The sequence below is a fragment of the Crinia signifera genome, chromosome 6, assembly GCF_055691185.1.
Source record: "Crinia signifera chromosome 6, ASM5569118v1, whole genome shotgun sequence".
Classification (NCBI taxonomy): Eukaryota; Metazoa; Chordata; class Amphibia; order Anura; family Myobatrachidae; genus Crinia; species Crinia signifera.
In genome coordinates, this window is record NC_139222.1 from 30,629,164 (window position 1) to 30,652,546 (window position 23,383).

General features: G+C 47.2%; 1 protein-coding gene across 1 annotated transcript in view; it reads left to right on the forward strand.

Annotated features, from left to right (window-relative positions):
* LOC146009569 (pendrin-like) overlaps positions 1-23,383 on the forward strand; it is a 61,656-nt gene that overhangs the window by 32,515 nt on the left and 5,758 nt on the right. The window contains exons 5-20 of the mRNA XM_083150016.1: positions 1,951-2,061; positions 2,747-2,913; positions 3,344-3,508; positions 5,499-5,651; positions 7,395-7,477; positions 8,553-8,700; positions 9,128-9,241; positions 10,782-10,859; positions 13,424-13,519; positions 14,567-14,673; positions 15,978-16,047; positions 16,141-16,233; positions 16,323-16,418; positions 16,722-16,961; positions 20,192-20,246; positions 23,233-23,378. Coding sequence (XP_083006142.1) covers positions 1,951-2,061; positions 2,747-2,913; positions 3,344-3,508; positions 5,499-5,651; positions 7,395-7,477; positions 8,553-8,700; positions 9,128-9,241; positions 10,782-10,859; positions 13,424-13,519; positions 14,567-14,673; positions 15,978-16,047; positions 16,141-16,233; positions 16,323-16,418; positions 16,722-16,961; positions 20,192-20,246; positions 23,233-23,378 — 1,922 coding nt within the window. The remainder of the gene's footprint in view (positions 1-1,950; positions 2,062-2,746; positions 2,914-3,343; positions 3,509-5,498; positions 5,652-7,394; positions 7,478-8,552; positions 8,701-9,127; positions 9,242-10,781; positions 10,860-13,423; positions 13,520-14,566; positions 14,674-15,977; positions 16,048-16,140; positions 16,234-16,322; positions 16,419-16,721; positions 16,962-20,191; positions 20,247-23,232; positions 23,379-23,383) is intronic.

The following is a 23,383-nucleotide window of genomic DNA, read 5'->3' on the forward strand; positions in this document are numbered from 1 at the left end:
ACATATGATTGCCGTTTATTACAGTTTTTTAGTGTGATTGTATAAAATGCATTGGTCCTTAAAGTAAAACCTTTGATACAGTATATACTGTATAAAAGTATACTGTATATATATAGGGCTGGCGAGGCGATTGGGTGAAGAGTGGACCAATCAGGAGCCACGGTGCATGCAACGATTTGGGTGATGAGTTTAAAAGTGTGAATATCAGTATTCTCATGAAAGGCAATGTGCATATCCATTAGACCAGTGGTTCTCAAACTCGGTCCTCAGGACCCCACACTGGTCACCCGGCAGTTGCGCAGGTGCACTCATTACTGACTGACATGTTTTAAAAGATCCACAGGTGGAGCTAATTATTTCAATTGATTCTGTGAGGAGACCTGGAAAACATGCGCTGTGTGGGGTCCTGAGGACCGACTTTGAGAACCTGTGCTTTAGAATAAGAATGCATACGTCAGTGGGGAGGTAGGGAGAAAGCCAGGCAGGGACGTTACCAAGGACCTGTGGAGATGGACCTAAAGGAGATATGTGACAGCAAAACAGAGTTTAGTGTTTTAGGTTGGGACCATTTGGTCTACAGCATGATGGTCGACAGTCATTAAGTCAACACCATTAGGTCGACATGGGAAAAGTGTGTCCCTGAATATGAAAGGATTTCATGGGATCAGTTATTGGACTCGACCCGACAATATGCTCACATTACTAAAGGCAGTCTGTACGTAGCCCAGGACTTGCTCAGCAGCTGCAGTACAAACAGGCTGATGGGGGCCGGAGCTGGCGTCACATGACTTCCGCTCAAACGAGTTTGTTTTCACTGACACTCCCAGACTATGGCCGGGGACCACTCACAAATGCCGGCTTCCTGTCAATCACCACGGCCATCCATTTTATAAAAGAGCGGGCTTTTATTGCAGCGAGGGCTCGCACATGCGTACTACGATCTGTATGCTATTTTACAGGTCTGAATCAGGCACATAAGCCATTGATAGATAGGGATAAACATTAATGGTACTTGTTTCCTAGAACGGCGCCCACGATTTTGATCTTAGGCATCGCAAGGAAAAAAATCGCGTCGGTCGCATCGCATACGGGCAAAAAAAACGCATGCGATGCGACCGACGCGATTACCGCGATTTTACATAGGGAACAATGTTAAATGGCCCAATTGACCCGATTTCACATAGGGAACAATGTTAAATGGCCCAATTGACCCGATTTCACATAGGGAACAATGTTAAATGGCCCACAGACCCCAAATACCCACCCTGAAGTGTGAAATGGCCCCCCCAATTGTTAACGCCACCCCACGATCAACGTCAACCCGAAGCGTTGCGAGCACAGCGAGCCTGCGAGGGGCGGCGGTACGTGTCCTCCGACCTTTTCATACCCCCACTATCCTCGTCGGCGTGGAGTTGAGAATAGAAAGTGTGGCGAGCGCAGCCCCCCAGGAAAAAAAAGAAAAACTATTGGCCCCCCATATAAAAAAAACACTCGTCACACTCGTCCCCACAGAAAAATAAAATACATTGGGCCAGATTCTCTAAGCTTCAAAAATGATAAAATGGAGAGTGATAAACAGCCAGCCAATCAGCTCCTGTCTGACATTTTTCAAACACAGTCTGTGGCACAGCAGGTAGGAGCTGATTGGCTGGCTGTTTATCACTCTCCATTTTATCACTTTTGAAGCTTAGAGAATCTGTCCCCAAGTCCCTTTACATGAAAAGAATAGACCAGTAAATAACAGTTGAACTGGTGGTGGCTGTAAACTGGTTTGGGCATCTCTAGATCTGGGCCACAATTGAGAACAGCTCAAGGCACACGTGTACCACGGCACAGTGGTTGAGAAACACTGACCTAGCATGTTATGTATCTGATGAAAGCACCATGCTGTAATACAGCACCCAGCTGTGGGCGCAGGGGTGACTTACAATATCCTGCTTGTCATTTCAGGGCTGTCGTTCGCGTTGCTGGCCGAGGTTCCTGTTGGGTACGGCCTGTACTCCGCTTTTTTCCCTGTACTGATATACGTCTTTCTGGGCACATCCCGGCATCTTTCCGTAGGTAAGTACAGTCAGGTAATTCCCCTAATACTGCCTTAATCCTGATATATAGTTTATATTGATTTCTAGGCCAGTATATGTGAAGGCCACAGTCAGTACTACATTATATGGATATTAGAAGTCACAGAGGAGGTCTGTCACAAATACAAGGCTGCATGGTGTGACGTGACTTATAATAATAAATAGTAATAAAGGACAGTATAATATACAGCATTGTCTCCTATAATACCCAAGTGGCACAGTGGTTAGCAATGCTGCCTCACAGTGCTGGGATCGAAAGTCATGATGGAACTCAGATATCATACCTTCCAACTGTCCCGATTACAGCGGGTCAGACCCACTAGTTGCAGACTGTCCCTCCCACAAATCGCAGTGTCCCGCCGGTTCGGGGGGGGGGGGGGCGCGGTTGGGGAAACTGGCGACCACCGCTGATTGCTGAAGTTAATGCGGGGAGGGAGCCTGTGGCTGCCCAACTGTTCAGGGAATGCTGGGCACACCCACAAAATCGCACGATCGAGAGTCGCCGCACTTGGCCCTGCCCCTCTACCTGAGGCCCTGCCCCTTTTTGCGTTGCATGTCTTGCTTTAGGGACTTTCGAACTTGGTGTTTATTGGCAAAATAGTCCAGGTGTGGAAGGAAGGAGCCCTCTGTCTTACACTTCCATGTGTGTTTGGTTTTCCCAACAGGGCCTTTCCCCGTGGTCAGTTTGATGGTGGGTGCTGTAGTCCTACAACTGGCCCCAAATGAAAACTTTCCGCTAGCTGGATCGGTGAATGAAACAGACATTCCTGCAAGAGATGCACAGAGGGTCATCGTTTCCGGAACACTCTGCTTTCTAATCGGTATTATACAGGTAATGTCTGATGTCCTGCAGTGAGCACAGAATTAGTGGACTATTAGTGGTTGGCAGTCTGATGTAGCGACGACAGGGACTCGCTTGCCTGCTCGCTAAGCCTAGCGAGCAGGCCTGAATCAGGCCCATGATGTTATGTTGCGTTCCTGGACACAGCGTGGATTACTAATACAAGCACGTGTGGCGCCCCCTGCTGCCTTACCATATTAGTGCTATCGCTGTTGCTTTCATTTAAGCATCAGCGATAGATAACTCCGCCCACATCTGAATCAGGCCCCACGTGTCACCTGGCTCCGGACCGGATATAACCCAGGTCATGACTTACAGTGACTAAATTAAAATTGTGCGTCTACACAACAACCGACACAATGGGATAGTGATGAGTAGTTTGATACTTTGGAACTGACGGCACCTACTTCCTGTCTCCCAGATTGCGCTAGGGGTGTGTCAGATCGGCTTCATTGTCCGATATCTTGGAGAACCGCTGGTCGGTGGTTTCACGACAGCTGCTGCTTTCCAGGTTTTCGTGTCACAATTTAAACAAATGCTGAATGTTCCAACGAAAAACTACAATGGCGTCCTCTCAATAATCTACGTAAGTATACTCAGCATTTACAGTGTCATAACAACAATCACGTTCTTTACGTCATATTTTCGTTACTGCCGTCAGCTTGGGAATGCTGCCGTGGCCCATAGTAGTGGAAAAGTAATGGTCTTCTCGCTAGGGTTGGCCATCGACCATCGATGATTTGTAATTATTGATGGTTTAGGACAGATATAGAATAGTTTTGCCATCAATGCGGGAGAACCAGATGGTTTCCCTCCATCGATGGCTCAGCATAACCGAATAGTTTTTTTTCCCACAAGGTCCAGGGAATACGGAACATATCTCCACCCCTGACACGCATGAAGACACGCCCCCGTGTATTTATTGGCCCACGGGCCAGTCAGTCAGCGAAAAAGCAATGGGCATTGATAGGAAAAGCCACATTACCTAGTAAACAACCATCGATGGCCATTTGCCTTTGATGGTGATAGCCAACCATCGATGACCATTTGCCTTTGATGGTGATAGCACCGATGGCCATCCCTACTTCATGCTTTGAGTTTGTAATGTATTTACTGAAAACTTGGGTAATATATTGGACCTGATCTCGTGGAGATCCAAGAGAGCATGTTAAAGGGAGGTCATCCCCATTTAGGTTGCCATGCATTGGGTTGCCCACCGAAGGTTGACAGGGCTTGGGTCAACACCTGAAATAGGTCAACAGGTCAAGGTTGGAAGGTCGACACAAGTATTAGGTCGACAGTTTCAAAGTGCAACATGCGTTTTTCCCTGTTTTAGTTTTAGCCGACATGCGCCGACAGGTGGTATTTCCTGCCCTACCATCCACTACGGCATGATGGGAGAAGAAGGCACGGTACTCTTTACCTAGAAGGGCGCCCATCGCGGCCATCGCATGCACTAAAAAATCGCATGCGATGCGACCGACGCGATGCCCGCGATTTCCCAAAGGGAACAATGTTAAATGTCCCAATTGACCCGATTTTCCTGTTCAATGTCTCAATTGACCCGATTTTTCCATAGGAAACAATGTTAAATGGCCCACAGAGGCCAAATAGGCACCCTGAAGTGTGAAATGGCCCCCACAATTGTTAACGCCACCCCACGATCAACGTCAACCCGAAGCGTTGCGAGCGCAGCGAGCCCGCGAGGGGCGGCGGTACGCGTCCTACGACCTTTTCATACCCCCACTATCCACGTCGGCGTGGAGTTGAGAATAGAATAGTGTGGCGAGCGCAGCGAGCCACCGAGCCCGAAGCGTGGCGAGCGCAGCGAGCCCCGCGAGGGGCCGCGGACAGCTCTGAAGCCCGCGAGGGGACGCGTATACCTGGTATACGCGTCCCCTCGCGGGCTTCAGAGCTGTCCGCGTCCCCTCGCGGGGCTCGCTGCGCTCGCCACGCTTCGGGCTCGGCACTTTCTATTCTCAACTCCACGCCGACGTGGACATGAAAATCGGGTCAATTGGGAGATTTAACATTGTTCCCTATGGGAAATCGCGGGCATCGCGTCGGTCGCTTCCCATGCGATTTTTTTGGTCGCATGCGATGCGACCGACGCAATTTTTTTTTTACTAACGATGCCCACGATCAAAATCGTGGGCGCCCTTCTAGGTAAAGAGTACCGAAGGCACATCCAACCACCTTTGGCTAAGTTTTTCATTGCCGAGGGGGACACCGCCAGCCAGCATTTCATGGGTGTGCCCCCCAAAATGGTAGGCGCGCCCATAGAAACGCTGGGCCAACCCTAGAAAACGCAGTTGTTCCCCTGCTTGGGAGGATGACGTCAGCTCCCGCTTTTAATTTGCGTAGAACTGTGCATTTGCCGATTGGCTCCTGGATCAGGCGGCGGCTGCAAGTGCCGGGCAGCGGAGAAGAAATAATTAGATGGTATTAACCATCTGTGTGGCTGCATGCAAACGGATGTGTCTGAGATACCTGATATAAAAGAAACTATTTGTATTCTGAATTTATTTCTACAGATCAATTTTTATTCATTTTTCCACCCTGTAAATTGTTTGTAGACAATCATAGACATCTTTGCCAACATCAGACAGACCAAAGTCGTTGACCTCATTGCCGGACTTCTGGCCTTCATAGTGTGTGTGGCGGTGAAGGAAGTAAATGAAAGATTCAAGCACAAGCTCCGTGTGCCTATCCCAATAGAAATTCTCGTGGTAAGTACATACCTCATACATCTACCCTTGTGTCTCCTACATATGAAAGGTGGTGGTGTTGCCTGTAGCAACGATTAAGATTCTAGGGGTGAAATGTAATGGGGTAAGAGATTCATAAAGTGAGAGATTTGAAAGAAATCTTCCGGGTTTTTTTTAAAGCGGCAATCATTTTCACTGCAAAAAAACAGTTTGGTCTTGCGGTGTAAACGATTGCCGCTTTAAAAAAAAAAAAAAAAAGATTTCTCACCAAATCTCTCACTTTCTAAGATTCAGCAGCACCCCCCCCAGAAAAAAAAAGGTAAACTACCACAACCCTGCTTTACCCCTACGCTAGCCGCCGCCACGTCTGTAACCGGTACCCGCAGATCTATCTGTCTGCGGTCCCGGCGCTCCTCCTGGCTCCTGCTAATGAAAAAACCCTCACAAAATGACTGCACCTAATAGCAGACCGTTTTTAAGGATGCTAGAGGAGGTCGCCGCCTCCTCTAGCATCCTCAAAAACTGTCTGGGGGTGGACATTTTGTGAGGGAGATTTTTTACTAGCAGGAGGAGCAAGGAGGAGCGCCGGCACCGCAGACAGATAGATCTGCACGGCCCGGCCACAGACGCGACGGCAAGTAGGTCAGGGCAGCAATAGCCCCCACAGAACCACACTTACTCTGCGCCTTCCACTGCGGGGTCTGCGGGGCTATTATTATGCCACTGAATATGGGCAACACCACTACTTTTCCTTTTTAGAAGCTTAAGTAAATCTACCCCTGAGTTGGTCACATCTGAACGTTCCTCCTTTATGGTATAATCAAACTGACTGAGGTATGAATTAAGGGCCTGTCAGACCTGTTTGCTGGGCTGCATATATTCGCAGCCTTGCTGTCACCTGCAATTTGGGTTCTTTTCCTGCGATTGACTGCTGTAATCACTGGAAAAGAACATAAATTGTAGGTAAATCGCCCAGTGTATGGGTGCATTTAGGGGGGGCATTGAGGACCGCAATTTGGACCCACAATGTTGACTGTTATGTCGACATTGTTCAAATATCCACAGTTAACATGTTTATATCCTAAGAACTTCAACTTCTTCATGTTGTCGACATCTAAAATGTTGACATGTGAAATCCTGATACTCCCAGTCGACATTAGTGTTTAGGGTTATGTTTAGTCCACCTTACACCGATATATCGAACAGATGTAGCAGGTCGGCGGGTGTTGACTAGCTGATGATAAGTGCGCATGCTTATCACACGTGCTGCTGTCGGCATTGTGTGTTCCCAGCCTTAGGCACCAGATGTATAGGCTTATGGTTAGGCTGCGGGTAGGGTGTTAGGGTTAGGCGTTTATGGTGTAGCGGATCGGCACTGTTATGGTCAAACATTAGGCGTCTAACTAGATGCTTTCGACCAATGGTGTTCCACCATAACATGGTCCATCTAGACGTCGTAGATCCGTCAACCGGATGCGGGGTTAGACACTAGGGAAGGTTAAGCAGCGAAGGTGTAGATTAAAAGATTAACAGTGTCAAGATAGACTGTCCATAGGTTGACACCAGGACCCAGCTACTGAAGACCCCGCTGCCATCTGAACCAGGTAGAGGACCGCTCGGCCTCCAGAGACAGTTTGTCAATATTCTGCTTTGTCGATATTTTAAATGGTCAATGTAGACATACGTGATGAATGTTGACATGATGAATGTTGGATTGGGTAGATTTGCCTTTGATAAATTCCGTTTATCTGGCTTTCATTGCAGACAATTGTAGCTACAGGGGTGTCTTACGGAGCCGAATTAGAAAAACATTATGGTGCTGGGATTGTGAAGACTATCCCCAGTGGGTAAGTACTCTCCTAGACTTGTTGCATTATTCAAGACTTACTTAAAACATACATGTGATATATACGTTGGCTTGTTTTATCATGGGATGGCAGCGCTGTGAATAACAGCTGCCAGCAGAACCCGGGACTCTGCATAAATCATCACTGTTCTTCTAAGCCCGCCCCCAAGGTCCCATTGGCTAGATTTCACAGACTGGGGGCGGACTTTGAAGGACAGTAATGGCAAATTCAGCTACGGCTGTGATAGACACAGCACAGCTGATCCCTGGGGATCTGCAGCCAGCACATATTAGATACATCTCTGCATGTATATTTATATGTGCTACCCAGAATGACAGGGTCACTAAGTCATTATTGGCGCCACTAGACCTAGATAGAGCGCCGACCTGGTGAAGGGATGGCCATCATTGTGGTTGACCTTAATGGTTACCACAAACGGCAACAGTGCAAGTTACCATCTATGCAATGGATAACCATTGATGGTTTCACCAACTGATGGTCATCTCTTTTTTTTGACTGACTGGGTCGTGGGCCAATCAGAACATGGGGGTGGGGCTTTGCAGGTGTCAGAAGTGGGGATATGCTCCTTTACCTCACACTTTAAATTATTCAGTGACACTCTGCCATTTGGTTCTCCACCATCGATGGCAAAAGTATTGAATATCAGCCATAAACCAGAGATAAGACCTTTCATTATTTGGCAACAGTCATGGTCATATATGCAGGGCCGCTGACAGGGGGGTGCCAGGGGTACAGCTGTCCCGGGCCCTGGCCTCTGGAGGGGCCCGGGCAGCTGCCCAAAGTGGAACGGCACCACCCCCCGCACAGTATCCCCCACCCGGTGGCCAGGCGCGCACAATACACAGTGCAGCCTGCAGAGCGCCGAGCCTCGGATACAGAGCCCCGAGTCCCGGAGGGAGAAGATGCCGCCGCTGGTAAGTAATAGTAATGGGGGAGACATTTAATGATGGTTAGACACCCTTCTCATACATATCCACCTATATTTTAAAAGTGTATTTTTATGAAGCTTCGGTTTCCTCAATGATTATGTTCCTAAAGCTGTGTGACATTTCAGGTTCATGAAACCTATGGCTCCAGATGTCTCCATGTTTGCCCCAATGATTGGGTCTGCGTTCTCCATCGGAATTGTAGCGTATGCTGTGTGTGTGTCTGTGGCAAAGGTGTACGGCACCAAACATAACTACCCGGTGGATGGAAATCAGGTGCGTTTGTGAATTCTTACACACTAGTCTCCTCACCCCCGCCGTCAATGATGTACAGACCCAGTAGAACAGGAACGGTAGCGACTATGCATCAGGTGATGTGTGGAGCCCGGGAATCAGCATAAGCCATGAAAGTTTCCTTCGGAACCACTGCTCTCAGGGTCTCCTCCCACACATAGGCCACGCCCCCTGAATAGTACCTGGGCCCAGCCATTCGCTCTACAGCCCTGGTGGTGGCATCATAGAAGTTCCACAGCCGCCACTTACATTATGCACAAAAAAATGTCTCTCACAGACAACAAGAATTTTGCGATAGATAGACTCAGTGGCACCCCCCAAGATCGCATGTTTGGAAATGGGATTGCTGATGCATTTATTTTACATTCATTCTCTTATATAAGTGAACATTGCACCATTTTTTTTACAGGAGTTTATTGCATATGGTGCCAGCCATCTATTTGGTGGCATCTTCTCCTGCTTCTGCGGTAGTACTGCCCTGTCACGGACGGCAATCCAGGAGGGCACTGGCGGAAAAACCCAGGTAAGTGACTCCGTTATTTGCACACCAGTTTCAGACACCTGCTGTGCGTAGACTGTGAGTTATCGACTCTGTGGAGAAGTCACTGTATTAATCAGGGCAAATTGTTAGGGTCTAGGCTTTAGGTTCAATGGTGGTTATTTTTGTCAATGTAATCTACATCCTTATTTTACATTTTCTTCAGTTTCCAAAATCCCTGTATTACATGTCTTTCAATTAATCATTACCTCAGTATCAAAGTTATTAGAAACCATTTTCATTGCATTAATGGCTGACTATGCTTCCTGTGTAGCTAGGTCAGGGGAAAAGAAGGAAATTCAAAATGGCTGCCTTACTATGTTTGTGAGGGGATCACATAAATGGGCAGGGCAGGAGCCACATATGAAATTACCTCCCATTCTCAGTGCAGTAAAAACTATGGCTGGTGGCATTTTTTCAAGGTGGACAGCCATTTTGTACCGCAACCTTGTGTCTCTTACCAATCACCAAGAAGTTACTAGAAAATAACAAATGAATAATAGAACAGTGTAAATAATCCAAATGGTATTGATCAAATAGATCAGAAATAGTTAACAGCCAAGCCAATATTCCGTTAAAGTTAATTTGTTTGTATAACATTATCAAAGTGGTGCTATGGTTAGCTCCTTTGGAGATATATAGGCATGTATTCAAAGCGGCCAGCGTGGGGTGTTTTATGGTGAGGATGGCTTGTATTCGGCTAAGATCTCTGAAAACAAGACACCTTCGGAATCCTTGTGAGAACCAAGTGCTGGCCAGTTCTGATACTCCAGCTGCAGTGTACCCGAGTCCTCCTTCTCTAGAATGCAGGAGAGGGTTCAGGTGCCATTACATTTGAATATATATTAATACTTATAAATAATAATTTAAGAACAATATACAGTCATTAGAGGGCAGTATTACACTACGTAATATAACTAGAAATTAATGAGGCACCACATGTCATCCTATCACTATGTATAAAAGGCTAAATCCTCACCTTTTTGAGGTGAAGTACCGCTAGTGACCACTAGAGGCCACTCGACAGACAACATTACTCATTAACAGAAAGTGAAACTAAAATGATCTGTTCCAAACTCCCTGGATATGGACAGAGGGAGCTGTGAGAACAGAGATTGGAGGTGGGAGCAGATAGGGACTAAGCCGCCATTTTGACCGGCTTTTAACTAGTATCATATATAAAGAAGGAATGTATTTTGTCCTTGGTTCTCTAGCATATTATCCAGGTGCTGCTAATTGGTCTTTTTTATTATTCTTACTACATAGCAAATCATGGTGAATATAAGTGAGTACACATTTTTATGTTATCGTCTAATTAGATTCTTTAAACAAACACCTGATTTTTCTGATGCCTTGAGAAATGCTAGTACATTGGAATAAAACACAGAACATCTGTTTTTTAGCATACAAAATGGAAGCCAGGAACAAAGATGGCTGCTCTGAATATTTCTGATTTCACAAGCTGTAACTTTCACAATAAGGTGGAGGTCACTAATGTCCTATTAACACTTCCTTTCCTTTCTAGATTGCCAGCTTGTTTTCCACGCTGGTGGTGCTGATTGCAATATTGGTACTCGGAAAGCTCCTGGAACCGCTGCAAAAGGTAGAGAAAGCCGCTAATGTTAGTGTTAACTGTAGGACCAGCCTGACATAATGCAGACCAGTCCAGTGCTACCACTCAAGAGGGGCATCATCTGCTATTAATCCCCAGAAACCATTAATAATTTGGATGTCCGCGGCAAAATCACGCTGCCCGGGGCCAATGAAGCTGCAAAGATGTAGCCACGCCCCTGTTTTCTGAAAAATTCCCCATCGTCGCCTCGAAACTCCAGCAGCATGTCAATCACCCTGCAGACTTTGGGGCACTGTAACTGATGCCCCACTATCAAATCTGCACATGTGCAGTGCGGCTCCTTTAAGAAAGTTACTGAACAAGGCCTTCACTCCTTTCCCAATGTTTTAAAAAAAGTGGCACTTATACTGTTTGTACAGGGATGATAATTTGGAGGAGGTGAAGGGCCGGGGAAACATGCCAGGGGTGTTGTATAGTAGATCTACATAAAGTAGTATGACAAGGACACTGGCGTACGGCTAAGCCAACGTACGTTTCGCAAATCTTTTTCAGATTTACGAAACGTACGTCGGCTTAGCCGTACGGATGTTCTTCATGTGTTAACCCTGCCTAAATTGTTATTTGTTATATGTAATTTGCTAGACCTTGTCAGGACTCTAATGTAAAGTGTGAAGTGCCTATGCCCAATATGTATTCAGCTGCTATACGGACCATACCTCGAGGCTGACAGCCGCCGAGCGGCATACACGCATGACACTGTGGGAGTCACAACTTCACGGTTGCAGGGAGATATAAGTCCTTTTTAGGACTCAATGTAATGTACACATTTTTCTTATAGACCAACCGCTTAGCGGGATACACCTGAGATCAGCCCTCTACATATTAAATACATATCGCCAGCGAGTACATAGCAATATCAATAGGACATTGACCTCTCGCCAGTCTGTGTTTGAACCTACAATTAATACTTGTGATATGTCAATCCCTAAATAGGATTCCACTATATGTCTGTTGTATAACTATTCGCTGAATTAAGTGCGCAGCAAGACAGGGAAATGTGGAGCGTTGCACCTGCGACTCATATAAAATAACTGCACAAATAAATACTGTAACCGGGCTGTGACTCCCCTGTGATCCAATCCCTAGCACGCTGTTCTTCAAAATGAACCCAATCCACAACAAGTACTAATTAACAGCTGTGATAAATACCCAAGACAATGTATCTGTCTTGTTAATGGCAATGAATACCGCTATAAGAAATTGAAACATCCTACTAATATGAGCATTTCATTCATTGTATAGTAAACACATCTTTCGAAAAGGCATACACACGGGCCAATTGATCACACCTTGTTCCCAGCATAGGAATATTTATGTACAGCCATGTGTCTAGAGGAATATAAATAAGAGGAATCCACACGAGCAATAAATTGACATTATTTATTGGCAGGGATACACACACATGAAGACTCCATACGTGCAATTTTAATTTGCACAATTCACTTTGTATGTGTTGTATGTTACATGTAGTTTTTCCTATTTCGCCATTTTAAAAGAATCATAATAAACGTTAATTTTTATTGTATTCAATTAATTAATTTTCTCTTCGGTGCACCGAATAGTGACAAACCAAGTCTTTCCCCCCTTCTTTCTCTAATTAACTTTTTGTCCAAGGTAGCACACCCCTGTCAATCAAAAGTAATAACACTTACTATCCATGCCCAACAGGGGGCCATCCTATTATTGTAAAATCCTGGTAAACTGGATATCTCTATGAGTCCTGTACGATTGACCCCCCAAGAACCCCTTTGTTACGGGGTAGGAGGTAAGCAGGTCCCACTGGCAGTGCTGTGCAGCAATAGCCCTGCAGACCCCGGCGCCCTCACCTACTCAGCGCCTCCCCGCCATCGCGGGGTCTGCGGGACTATAGTTACGCCACTGCACAAGGAATCACATACTGTAGACTGGATAGCAGTAAAGTGTTGTTCTGTATTTGCTGCAGATAGACAGCATACATGGTAACAACATGACAATTCTTCAGTTACAGCGTAGCAGGTTTTCCACATAAGGATAGAGAGAACACCTAACGTAATCCCCACATTCTCCACCTATCACCCAGCCTCTTTTAGGCATTGGGGGCAATGACCACCTGCTCTGGACAAACATATAAGAGGAAGTAACAGGTGCTGTTAATCAGCAGAGAGAGATTCACAATACAGCTTAAAAACCCAGACTGGATAACTGTAGGCCTGCTGCTGCTCTAAATCCTGGACTGGATATTCATGTGGAAGATTGCTGTCCCGGCCACACTAGCTAGAAAGTCAATAGGTCAAGCCCATTTGGTTGACGTGTGAAAGCTCAACAGGGTTAAAAGGTCAACAACAAAAATAGTTCAACCAAAAAAGTTGACTTTTTTTTTTCAGAAGATTTGTTAATTTCATAATCTGTGTGGTATGCGGTCACTGGGTAGATAATGTCTTGGTTGACAGTGACTAGGTCAGATTAAGACCAGGTAGTAAATAGCAAGAGTTGGGTACATGGCGGGATTGTAGTTATAGTTACTGATTGACACTTTGCCCCTCCCCTCTCTCCAGTCTGTGTTGGCCGCCATCTGTATAGCCAATCTGAAGGGAATGTTCTGGCAGGTCCGTGACGTACCGAAGCTTTGGAGAGAAAACAAGTGGGACTCTGTAAGTGCTATTACATTTATCTTTAATATTCATTTCATAGTTTAAAATTTTTTACTACTCCGTCCTAAACCTGGCCAGGCATTACAGCGGCCAGGGCACCAATGTGGGTGTGGTTATGTCATGTTTTCCCAATGGTAAAGGAAAGCGCTTACCGGAAGAGCCGTGCTTTGCGAGTTTATGGTGTTAATAAATTCTGCGATGAGGATACGTCGTGCGGTACGTTGCGCATCCTGCCCGTTTTTTAATCTGTCCATACCATATTCTTCTTAATACAAGACAAACAATTAGGCAACACATTATTGGGCGACTTGTGCCTCAACTATGGATCCTCGTCACTACCCGACTTCGGACACAGTGCCTCATTACGCTCGGAAGGGTTTGACTACGCGTGGTTGGCCATAACACGGTCAAGTGCTAGACCTCGTAGATCCGTCAACCGGATACAGTTTACATTCCTGGCTACTAGTGATGGCGAGATCCAGTTCAAAGCTACAGATGGAGCAGCACTCAATGGAACTGCTCCTGGCAATAGAATCGCCAATTGCCGCTGCACACCATCCGACAGAAGGGGGCGCCCGTGCACACGAGATGCTCGCGCGACCCGTTCTGTCGGAGCTTGCTGCCACCCTCCGCCGGCTCCCCACAGCTCCCCGCAGCCCCCACTCACCATCCCCGTCTCTCTGAAGCGGAGACGGGCAGGGAAGCTGCTCCCCGGGGGGTGGGGATGCGCGTCTCCATCAGATGGAGCTCCTGTCCACCAGCCAGCTCCAGCTCAGGACATCTGGCGATCCTGCAGGCTGGCTGACAGGTGCTCCATCTGCAAACCAACCCGAAGCCTTGAGTAGCCTATGGGTTAAGGAGAGGCACATGTGTTATCGGTAGACCAGGCCAAGGATGGGTTTGTGCCTCGATGTGATTTTCAATACAGAGGGACTGTTATTATTGCCGCGATAAAGGTGAAAAGTCCGCCTTGGCATAAAACAATGAAAAGACATCTAAAATAAGATATCAGATGGATAATAGGTGAATATGCCCCTTTTCTTCCAGGTTATCTGGGTAGTTACCTGTGCCGCGGCCATCATACTGGGCTTGGATTTAGGGCTATTGGCCGGTTTGGTGTTTGGGTTACTGACTGTCATCTTGCGAGTCCAGTTGTGAGTACATTCTCTTATTATTCAATGCTGTGATATTTAGTTGTTGTTGTTATTATTATTTAAATTAGTTCAATGATTTCGCAGGGATATGGTTCAATATCTAAACCTAAAAAAACCTCATGTCAACCTTTTCATGTCTCTACAATTTTTATGTCAAATGTCATTGTGTCGGCCTTTTTGTCATGTCGACCTTGTGCAAGTTGATCTAGACACAGTTGATGTACCCAGAACGCACTGCGGGCCTCCGCTCCTGAGGTTTGCACATGCGCATATGGGCCCTTATTCTAGTTTACGTGGACGGATGTGTATTTTCGGACGGCCACCCAGTGTTCTTAGCCCCGCCTACCGTACGGACCGCTCACACCGTCCGAATGCGGTAAGACGCCGAGCGAACGGACCGTGAGTGGATGTTTCATGTGAACACCTCCCCCATCTGTGGGAACCTCCCCCATCCTCCGATGGTGGCCGACCATCGAATGATGGACCGAGCGGTCAGGCAGCACCGAGTGCTCCAGACCACTCGGACATTTCTCCGTGCGAAAGCAGGGATATGGGGGGGCAGCTGGCATCCGGCTATGTCAGCTGTCCGCCCCTCACACGTGCGTCACGGCCGGATTACCATACGTACACCCAGCGTTTTCATGGGAATGGCCATGAAACGCGGGGCGTTCGCATATGGTAATGAGCCCAAACAGCCATTCATGCCCCTCTCCACCCCCTGTTCGGATTGTTCTGACCGATCATTTTCTTTACGGAATTCATGCCGTATTCGGACATGCGTGGCGTTCGCACATGCGCAGAAACGCCTCTGCACATGCGCAAACACAAAACATCAACCGTCCGACCGAACACACAGCCTTCCAACTCATTCAGAATAAAGGCCATTGTGTGATGCTGGTACTAGAACATTGTTGGGTGAAAGTATTGCGATAAGGCCTATGGATCTTGGTAATTAGCAGGTAATGGTAGAGCAGGTCGATCCCATTACTAGATTACTGCAAGAGATTTATGGGCAAACTAGTTAAAAGCCCATCAAAATAACGGCTTCTGCAATGTACTTTCGCTTTGAGCTGTGACCGTTTTTACATACACTTTGAGCTGTGACAGTTTTTAGCCCACAAACTCTCCACTCCACCCCCAGTCCCTATCTGCTCCTACCTCCAATCTCTGACTTCACAGCTCCCTCTCTCCCTATCCAGCAAGTTTGAATCAGTTCAGTGTCCCTGCAAAAGTTGCTTTCGCTTTCTGTTATGACATATTTTAGCACACAAAGGAGTAATTTGTAATATTGTTTTATTCTCCAGCCCATCTTGTAGCTCTCTAGGGAACGTCCCCAACTCAGAGCTCTACAAGGATCTGAAAATCTACAAAAACGTAGGTTTCACCCCATATTTGACGCTGCTTCAATAGTTAATATATCAGATTGTATATGATATAACAGCCCACGACGGAACTTGACTTTTACAGCTTACGGAACCAGAAGGAGTTAAAATAGTTCGCTTTTCCAGTGGAATTTTCTATGGCAACATCGAAGGTTTGAGAAGCGGTATTAGGAGAATAGTAAGTGGAATTTACAGGACGTGCTTAAAGAAACCTATAAGTAAATGTGTATAATACACACGGTTAATACAGGTTTCTTTATTCCGTAGGTCGGCTTTGATTCCAGCAGAGTTTTTGCAAAGAGAACCAAGGCTTTGATGAAGATCAATAAACTTATTAAGAAAGGACAGCTGAGAACTACAAAGGTGGGTTTATAGTTACTTATAGGTATTGTTACTATTCTCGGATTCATGGAAGTATATTACATTTGTGTTGTGTTTGAGCATTCCAGGGGTTGAACCTGATGGTTCCATAATACTGTATGTAATAACTTTCCTACATTTAACTTCTATGGGATTGCAAAATGGATAAAATGTTCTGTACTCCCATCCTTTGCCAGGTTGATACTTGGGACATCAGCTAGTTATTATTATTATTATTAATATTATCTACTTTGCAATATAAGTTATATTTAGGCTTATAATGACCACCTGCCATATTTGTTTCAGAACGGCGTCATCAGCACAATAGGTATGGATAACATGGGTTATGAAACAGAAGATGACCCAGAAGAACCAGAAGGATTCGAGGACTATGGAATTAAAACAAGACAAGTTGAGATCCAAGTGGACTGGAATTCGGAGCTGCCTGTCAAAGTGAACGTTCCAAAAGTCTCCATCCACAGTATTATCTTTGACTTCAGTCAGATCACATTCCTTGACGTGGTGGCCGTTAAAGTCTTGAAGCTGGTAACTTCTTAAACCATCGTACCACACTTTAGACATGCAGGGGGGAAATTTACTAAGGCCGATTATGGCCGATCCTGTGTACATGGATCAGTCAGATCAGTCAGATCAGTCAGATCCGTGTGATGCTCGGAAAAATCAAATGGGGTCCACCTCTATATTTCGGAAACCAGCACCGTGCCCCAATAGCCAGTGGTGTCATGCCACAGCCGGGGAACACTTTTTACTTAAGATCCCCCGGCCAAAGCAAAGGGTACCCCCAACCCAGACTGAAGCCTCGGTCTGTCCTCGGCTTCCCTGGGCTGTAGATGTCAGGCTGATAGCAAATAAAGGGTTAAATAAGTGTAAAAAATAGATATTGGGTTCTGTGGTAGAACTAACGGGCCCAGCAAGCCTCCCCTGATTGCTGGGACTTGGAGAACCACAAGTCCCAACATGTGGGGCATTCATGATCCCGCTGGTAAACCCAGGTAAAAAGAAGGGTCGGAGACCCGGATTTTAACACCCAGGTTGACCCTTTCAGACATACCAAAATCCCATGTTGATGCGCGTTCATGTAGTAGTAGTACGTTTATTTATAAGGCGCCACAAGGTGTCCGCAGCGCCGTACATAGCAAACAAAAAACAAGTTACAAGGTAACGTACAGGGTGTGTTGAAAAATACAGCATAAATAGGGTATAGCTGGTAGAACTAAAATCAGCATCATTTCAAAATTAGGTGTCAAAATTGTCGAGGAGACTGAAGATGAAGTAGATGAAGGGAAGAACAGGGCAGGAGCACTAGTGAGGTAATGAGATAGGGTGAGTACGTGAGGAAGGAGGGCTCTACTCATAAGAGTTAACATACTAAAAATAGGTGGGTGGACGAACGAAAAACAATAGGATAAGTAGGAACGGATGGGAACGGAGGCAGGATAGGAGGATCAAAAGAGGTTAGGAGGAGGAATAGGCTAGTCGAAAAAAGTGGGTTTTGAGGGAGCGCTTGAAGGAGGTAAGGGAATCAGAAAGCCTGATGGGTGGCGGGAGGTTGTTCCAGTGCAGGGGGGCAGCGCGAGAGAAGTCTTGGACACGGGAGTGGGAGGAGGTGATTAGGTGAGAGGTCAGTCGGCGGTCAGCGATGGAGTGAAGAGGAAAAACCTGGGATATTTTAGTATATATGAAAGGGGTAATGCTTAGAGAAGCAAATACCGGGCTAAGCAGTTCTACCTGGTAATTTGCTGAAAAAACCCGGGTTTTTCTTACGTCTGAAAGGGTCAAACCAGGTCATAAATCCCAGGTCCTCAACACAGGTAAAAAGAAGGGTCAGAGACCCTGGTTTTAACACCCGGGTTGACCCTTTCAGACATACCAAATCCCGGGTTGATGCGCGTTCATGTGCAAAAACCTGGGATTTTGGAGTATGTCTGAAAGGGGTATCAGTAATCTACTGCTGTAAGTGTGAATGGGTGCAGGCTGCACACGGGAAAATGACCCAGCAGTCAAAATACCGGGTAATTCCTGAGTTGCATGTCTGAAAGGGGTATACAATGTTATTACATACCCCATTCATCCATACTCACCTATCTTGATCACATAGGTTTGGTCCACTTCTCCGTGTAGAATCAAAAATGGTACATGTGAGAAAAAAATACTCACCAACCATCCAGTGTAGATTTGGTCCTTTTCTTTCCGTGTAGGTTAAATAAATAAAAAATTGCAAAAAAATCTTATCGGGAGAGCTGCCCTTTACATTGCTCATCGCATGTGTCAGTATATATGCGATGAGCATCGGCACGATGGGGGAAGGGATGAAAAAGCAGAGGGTGGAAGATAGGGAGAGAGACCATGGGGAAAGAGAGAAAGAGACAGCAGGGGAGAGGGAGAGAATGAGAGACCACAGGAGAGAAAGTGAAAGAGACAGCAGGGGAGATAGTAAAAGAGACAGCAGTGGATATAGTAAAAGAGACCGCAGGGGAGAAGGAGAGAGACCACATGGGAGTTAGTGAGAGAGACAGCAGGAGAGATAATGAAAGAGACAGCAGAGGAGATGGAGAGAGTGAAAGAGATGGTAGGAGAGTTAGTGAGATGGACAGCAGGGAAAAGGGAGAGAGTGGGAGAGACCGCAGGGAAGATAGAGATAGGCTGCAGGGGTCAGGAAGTACCTTTTTGTTATGAATGATCCGCAGTAGATCACAGGTCCAGCCTTCCGAGGAAGCAGGGACCAGCAGGAGTCAGGAGATCAGAAAGAGAGTTAGGAGCGGGGCTACTGCAGAGCCTGGGCAGGAACGGAAACTGAGCTGGGAGACCTTAGGGAAGCATTTTGTGTGACTCGTCTCACTCTGACTCAGTCGGTGCTGCTGCTAGCTGTCCATGCTTGGACAAACTGTTAGCCCAGCTCTAACACACAGAGCTGAGCATAGGCCCGCACAGTCTCTGGCCACACAGTGTGGTAAGACTGCCTATGCACGTCTGTAGACTGTATCACAGCTTGGTAATAACTGAGGACCTACAGGGCTTCCGTAGCCCTGAAGATCCACAGTTACCAGCAGTCTGACTCGTACGGCCGCGCATAGGCAGCCTTACCACACACTGTGAACATAGCCCTGCATGCTGGATTATGCCTCCGGCTGCCAACGGTGACAATTCCGATCACAGTCAAAGGTTCAGAAACCGCTGGACCACCAGGATACACCTCACTAAATCGCCAGCCCACTGACCCTGTACACTAGATGGCAGAGTGGCCCGGGGGGCATATGGAACCCTGCCCCCCGGCCCATCCCGCCCCTGCGATATGCACTAGGACATGAGACCCAAGACTAAAAACAGAATGCATTTATGTGTCATATACAGCTTATACACACAGCTTGAATATTATAATAATTTGGTGCATAACACAAAGTGTGTGTACATTGAGCTATCGGAAATCAAAGGTGTCATTATCCCAGTCACACTCACAATTTCTGTATTTTGGATGCGGGGCTAGAACACACATTTAGCCCCACCTCCTACCCGTGAACCTGCAAATCAAGTACCTGTGCCCTTCTTTGAGGCGGGGCCTATTGACAACACTGCCCGTCCCCCGAAGTGCTGGGTCTCTACTCTCCAGGCTTCTACCAGAGAGGGGACAAAAACTAAGCAAGTATGCCTGATGTAAGAATGTTATTGTCACTGATCTAGGCCAGCAGATATGAGCGGCAAGTATCTCTTACACAGGTGCGGTTTATAATGCTGTGTCATTTAATGTTCTTTTACAGATATTTAAAGAGTTCAAGAGGATCGATGTAGAGGCTTATATTGCAGCATGTGATGGTGATTATATACATATAATTGTTTTCTGATATCGCTGTCCGAATACAGAAGCCAAGAAAGTTTGTGAACTCTGCATTTTTTTTTCTACATTCATTTAACTTTAAATTCGGGGGATGCGGTCATTTTGTCTACAGCATGATGGTCAACAGCCATTAGGTCGACACCAATAGGTCGACATGGGAAAAGGTCGACATGGGTATAGGTCGACATGGGAAAGGGTCGACAGGGTTCTAGGTCGAGGGGCGATGGTCCATTAAAAAAAAATCCAAGGATCCCATGTTTCAAAATAGTCTCCTCAGTGAGGTAAAGGGTAGGGGTCATTGGGTCGACCCTATTTAGGTGGTCCAATGAAGGTTGACATGGCGAAGGTCGACACCTGCAATAGGTCAACATGGCTAAGAAAAAGAATGAAGTTACTGTGTGTTGCGCAATTAGCCGCTGCGGCACGGGGAAGTCACCCCCAGGGGCCTAACTATAGCACCGCGGCCCCCGTCACCGCAGGGGGGCGCTGTGCATGTGGGGGCGCCGGGGGCTGCGGTGCTATAGTTACCCTCCCCCCCCCAATCCCTCGCAGACTTACGTATCTTGCTGGTCCCGGCGGCTCCGTTCTTCTGACGAGGACCACAACAAAATGGCCACCCCCATATAGCAAACAGTTCTCTGAAACTGTCTGCTGTACGGGGGCGGCCATTTTGTGGTGGTCCTCAGCAGATGAACGGACGGAGCCGCCGGGACCAGCGCGATAGGTAAGACTGCGGGGGAGGGGAGGGGGTTAGCATAGGCGACGGGGCGACGGGGGGGGGGGGGGGTGCTCGACGGGGCGGCGCCCAAAACTTAGCTACGCCACTGGTCACCCCTCTATGTATATCAAAGAAGAACATTTAAATAGTGTGCCAGCACTGGCTGAATAAAGATTCGCAAGATGGAAATAAAAGTATAACAATTTTTAATAACTAAACATATATCAATAAAACATGTACTTTATGTATTAAAAAATGCCACAATGTGCATATAAAATAACTGACATAAAGTCAGCTAGAAAGCATAGAAGTTCCCCATGTTTGCGCCTGAGGAAGACGGAGTGCATCCAGGGAAACGCGTTGAGCCCATAGGTGCTGATTCTGTGGGTGCTCAAGGGCCACAGGAATTAATGAGCACCCACGTGCCCGTAACTCCAGAGTCCCAATGCCGGGCCACTGTATTTGCTTGTTGAGCCTTTCAACAGGCTTGAGCACCCGCCAGCAAAAACATAAATCGGGACCTCTGGTTGAGCCTGTATAAATATTACCACCAACTGGCATTACCATCCACTCAAATACTGCTGAGAGGCAGGGCCGCCGACAGGAGGGTGCTGTGGGTACAGCTGTCCCGGGCCCTGGTCTCTGGAGGGGCCCTGGCAGCTGCCCACAGTGACACCCCGAATCCCGCCTCCCCCACCCGGCGGCCCCCCAGCCAGGCATGCACAATACACAGTGCAGCCTGCAGAGTGCCGAGCCTAGGACACAGAGGGGCTCGGTGCTCTGCAGGCTGCACCGTGCCTGTGTTGTGTGTTCACCGAGAGGTCAGCTGAGGTGAGTTCCCGGGGAAGGGGGGGGGGGGGGGCGCAGGTGCGTGGGGGTTGCAAGAGCGGTGCGGGGGGGGGGGGGGGGGGCGGACTGAAGGTCAGTCCCGGGCCACAAAATTACTAGTGGCAGCCCTGCTGAGAGGAATACCTTTACTCTGACTGGACACCGCATATGGGACATTGGCACCAATTCCTAGTCATCATATTCCTATGAACTCCTGTGACTCCTGGTAATTTGTTCCTAAAGCACCTGTATGAGGATACAAGGGATACGTTGGTTTATAACGCAAGATTGCACATCTCCCATCTCCTCTGCTACTTCCTCCATCTCAGCAATCATCTCTTTGGGGGGGGGTTTCAATCTGAGGGTGTCGATCTGGACCGTTTGCGGTCAGATCGACCGCATAACAACAGACGGAATTCAATGTCCCGCCTGCCGATGGGTGCAAAGGGGGCATGGCTGCTAAAATGGGCATGGATTGTCAAACTGCGGCCCGGAGAATGACAATCCACTGCCGTTATCGTCAGAATGGGCCCAACCAGTGGGAACTTATATGCTTTCTAGCTAACTTTATGTCAGTAATTTTATATGCACCCTGTGGCATTTTATTATACATAAAGTACATGTTTTATTGATATATGTTTAGTTATTAAAAATTGTTATACTTTTATTTCTGTCTTGCAAATCATTATTCAGCCAGCGCTGGCACACTATTTAAAAGTTGAAATTAGTTTTTCACGTTTTCCCCTCCGAATGTTGACATAGTCGACATGGGCACCGTCAAAGTGTACCGCATCACCTCGCGTGGCTCGCTGCGCTCACCACGCTATCATATTCTCTAATCACGGAGTAGTGGATGGTAGGGTATGAAATACTGCCTGTCGGCACACGTCGGCTCAAAAAAACGTGAAAATATTATGTCTGTTGACCTTCCCATTGTCGACTTAATGATTGTGTCGACCTGCTGACAGGCAGAATAATACTGTTCACTGTCTTAATTCTACTGTAGTAATTAATGGCCATTGTAAATAAATTATTTCATGTGATGTACAGATGTAGCCCCTGCCATCCTTGGCCGGGGCTCGCCAGACCCTCCCCGCTGGCTAGCGCCGGAGGCAGGGGCTACACTGAACTGGGACACGCGTGCGTCTCACATGCACCCGCGTCCCAGTCTCTCGGCAGGGATGCTGCGTGTCCCTGCCCGTCTCCGCCTCAGGGAGACGGGCAGGGTTAGGGGGGCGCTTGGGGTACCTGCGGCGGCGGGCAGCAACAGCGGGGGAGGCGGCAGGGACTGGAGGCAGGCTCCGTTGCCCAGGGGGCACGCGTGCGTCTTGTGCGCGCGCGCCCCCTGGCCGGGCTGGCGTTAGAAACGCTCTGTACATGAAGAGGGTGAAATAATAGTCATTTATCACTTTTTCCAGATGAAGTCTTTAAGAAAATGGTGGTCTGCTCTTTCTTTGACGACACCATCACGTCCGACGTCTTCTTCCTCTCCGTGCACGATGCGGTTCTGCACATAGAACATGAACAGAAAATACAACACGCGCACGATCCCATAATGGACAAGGTATG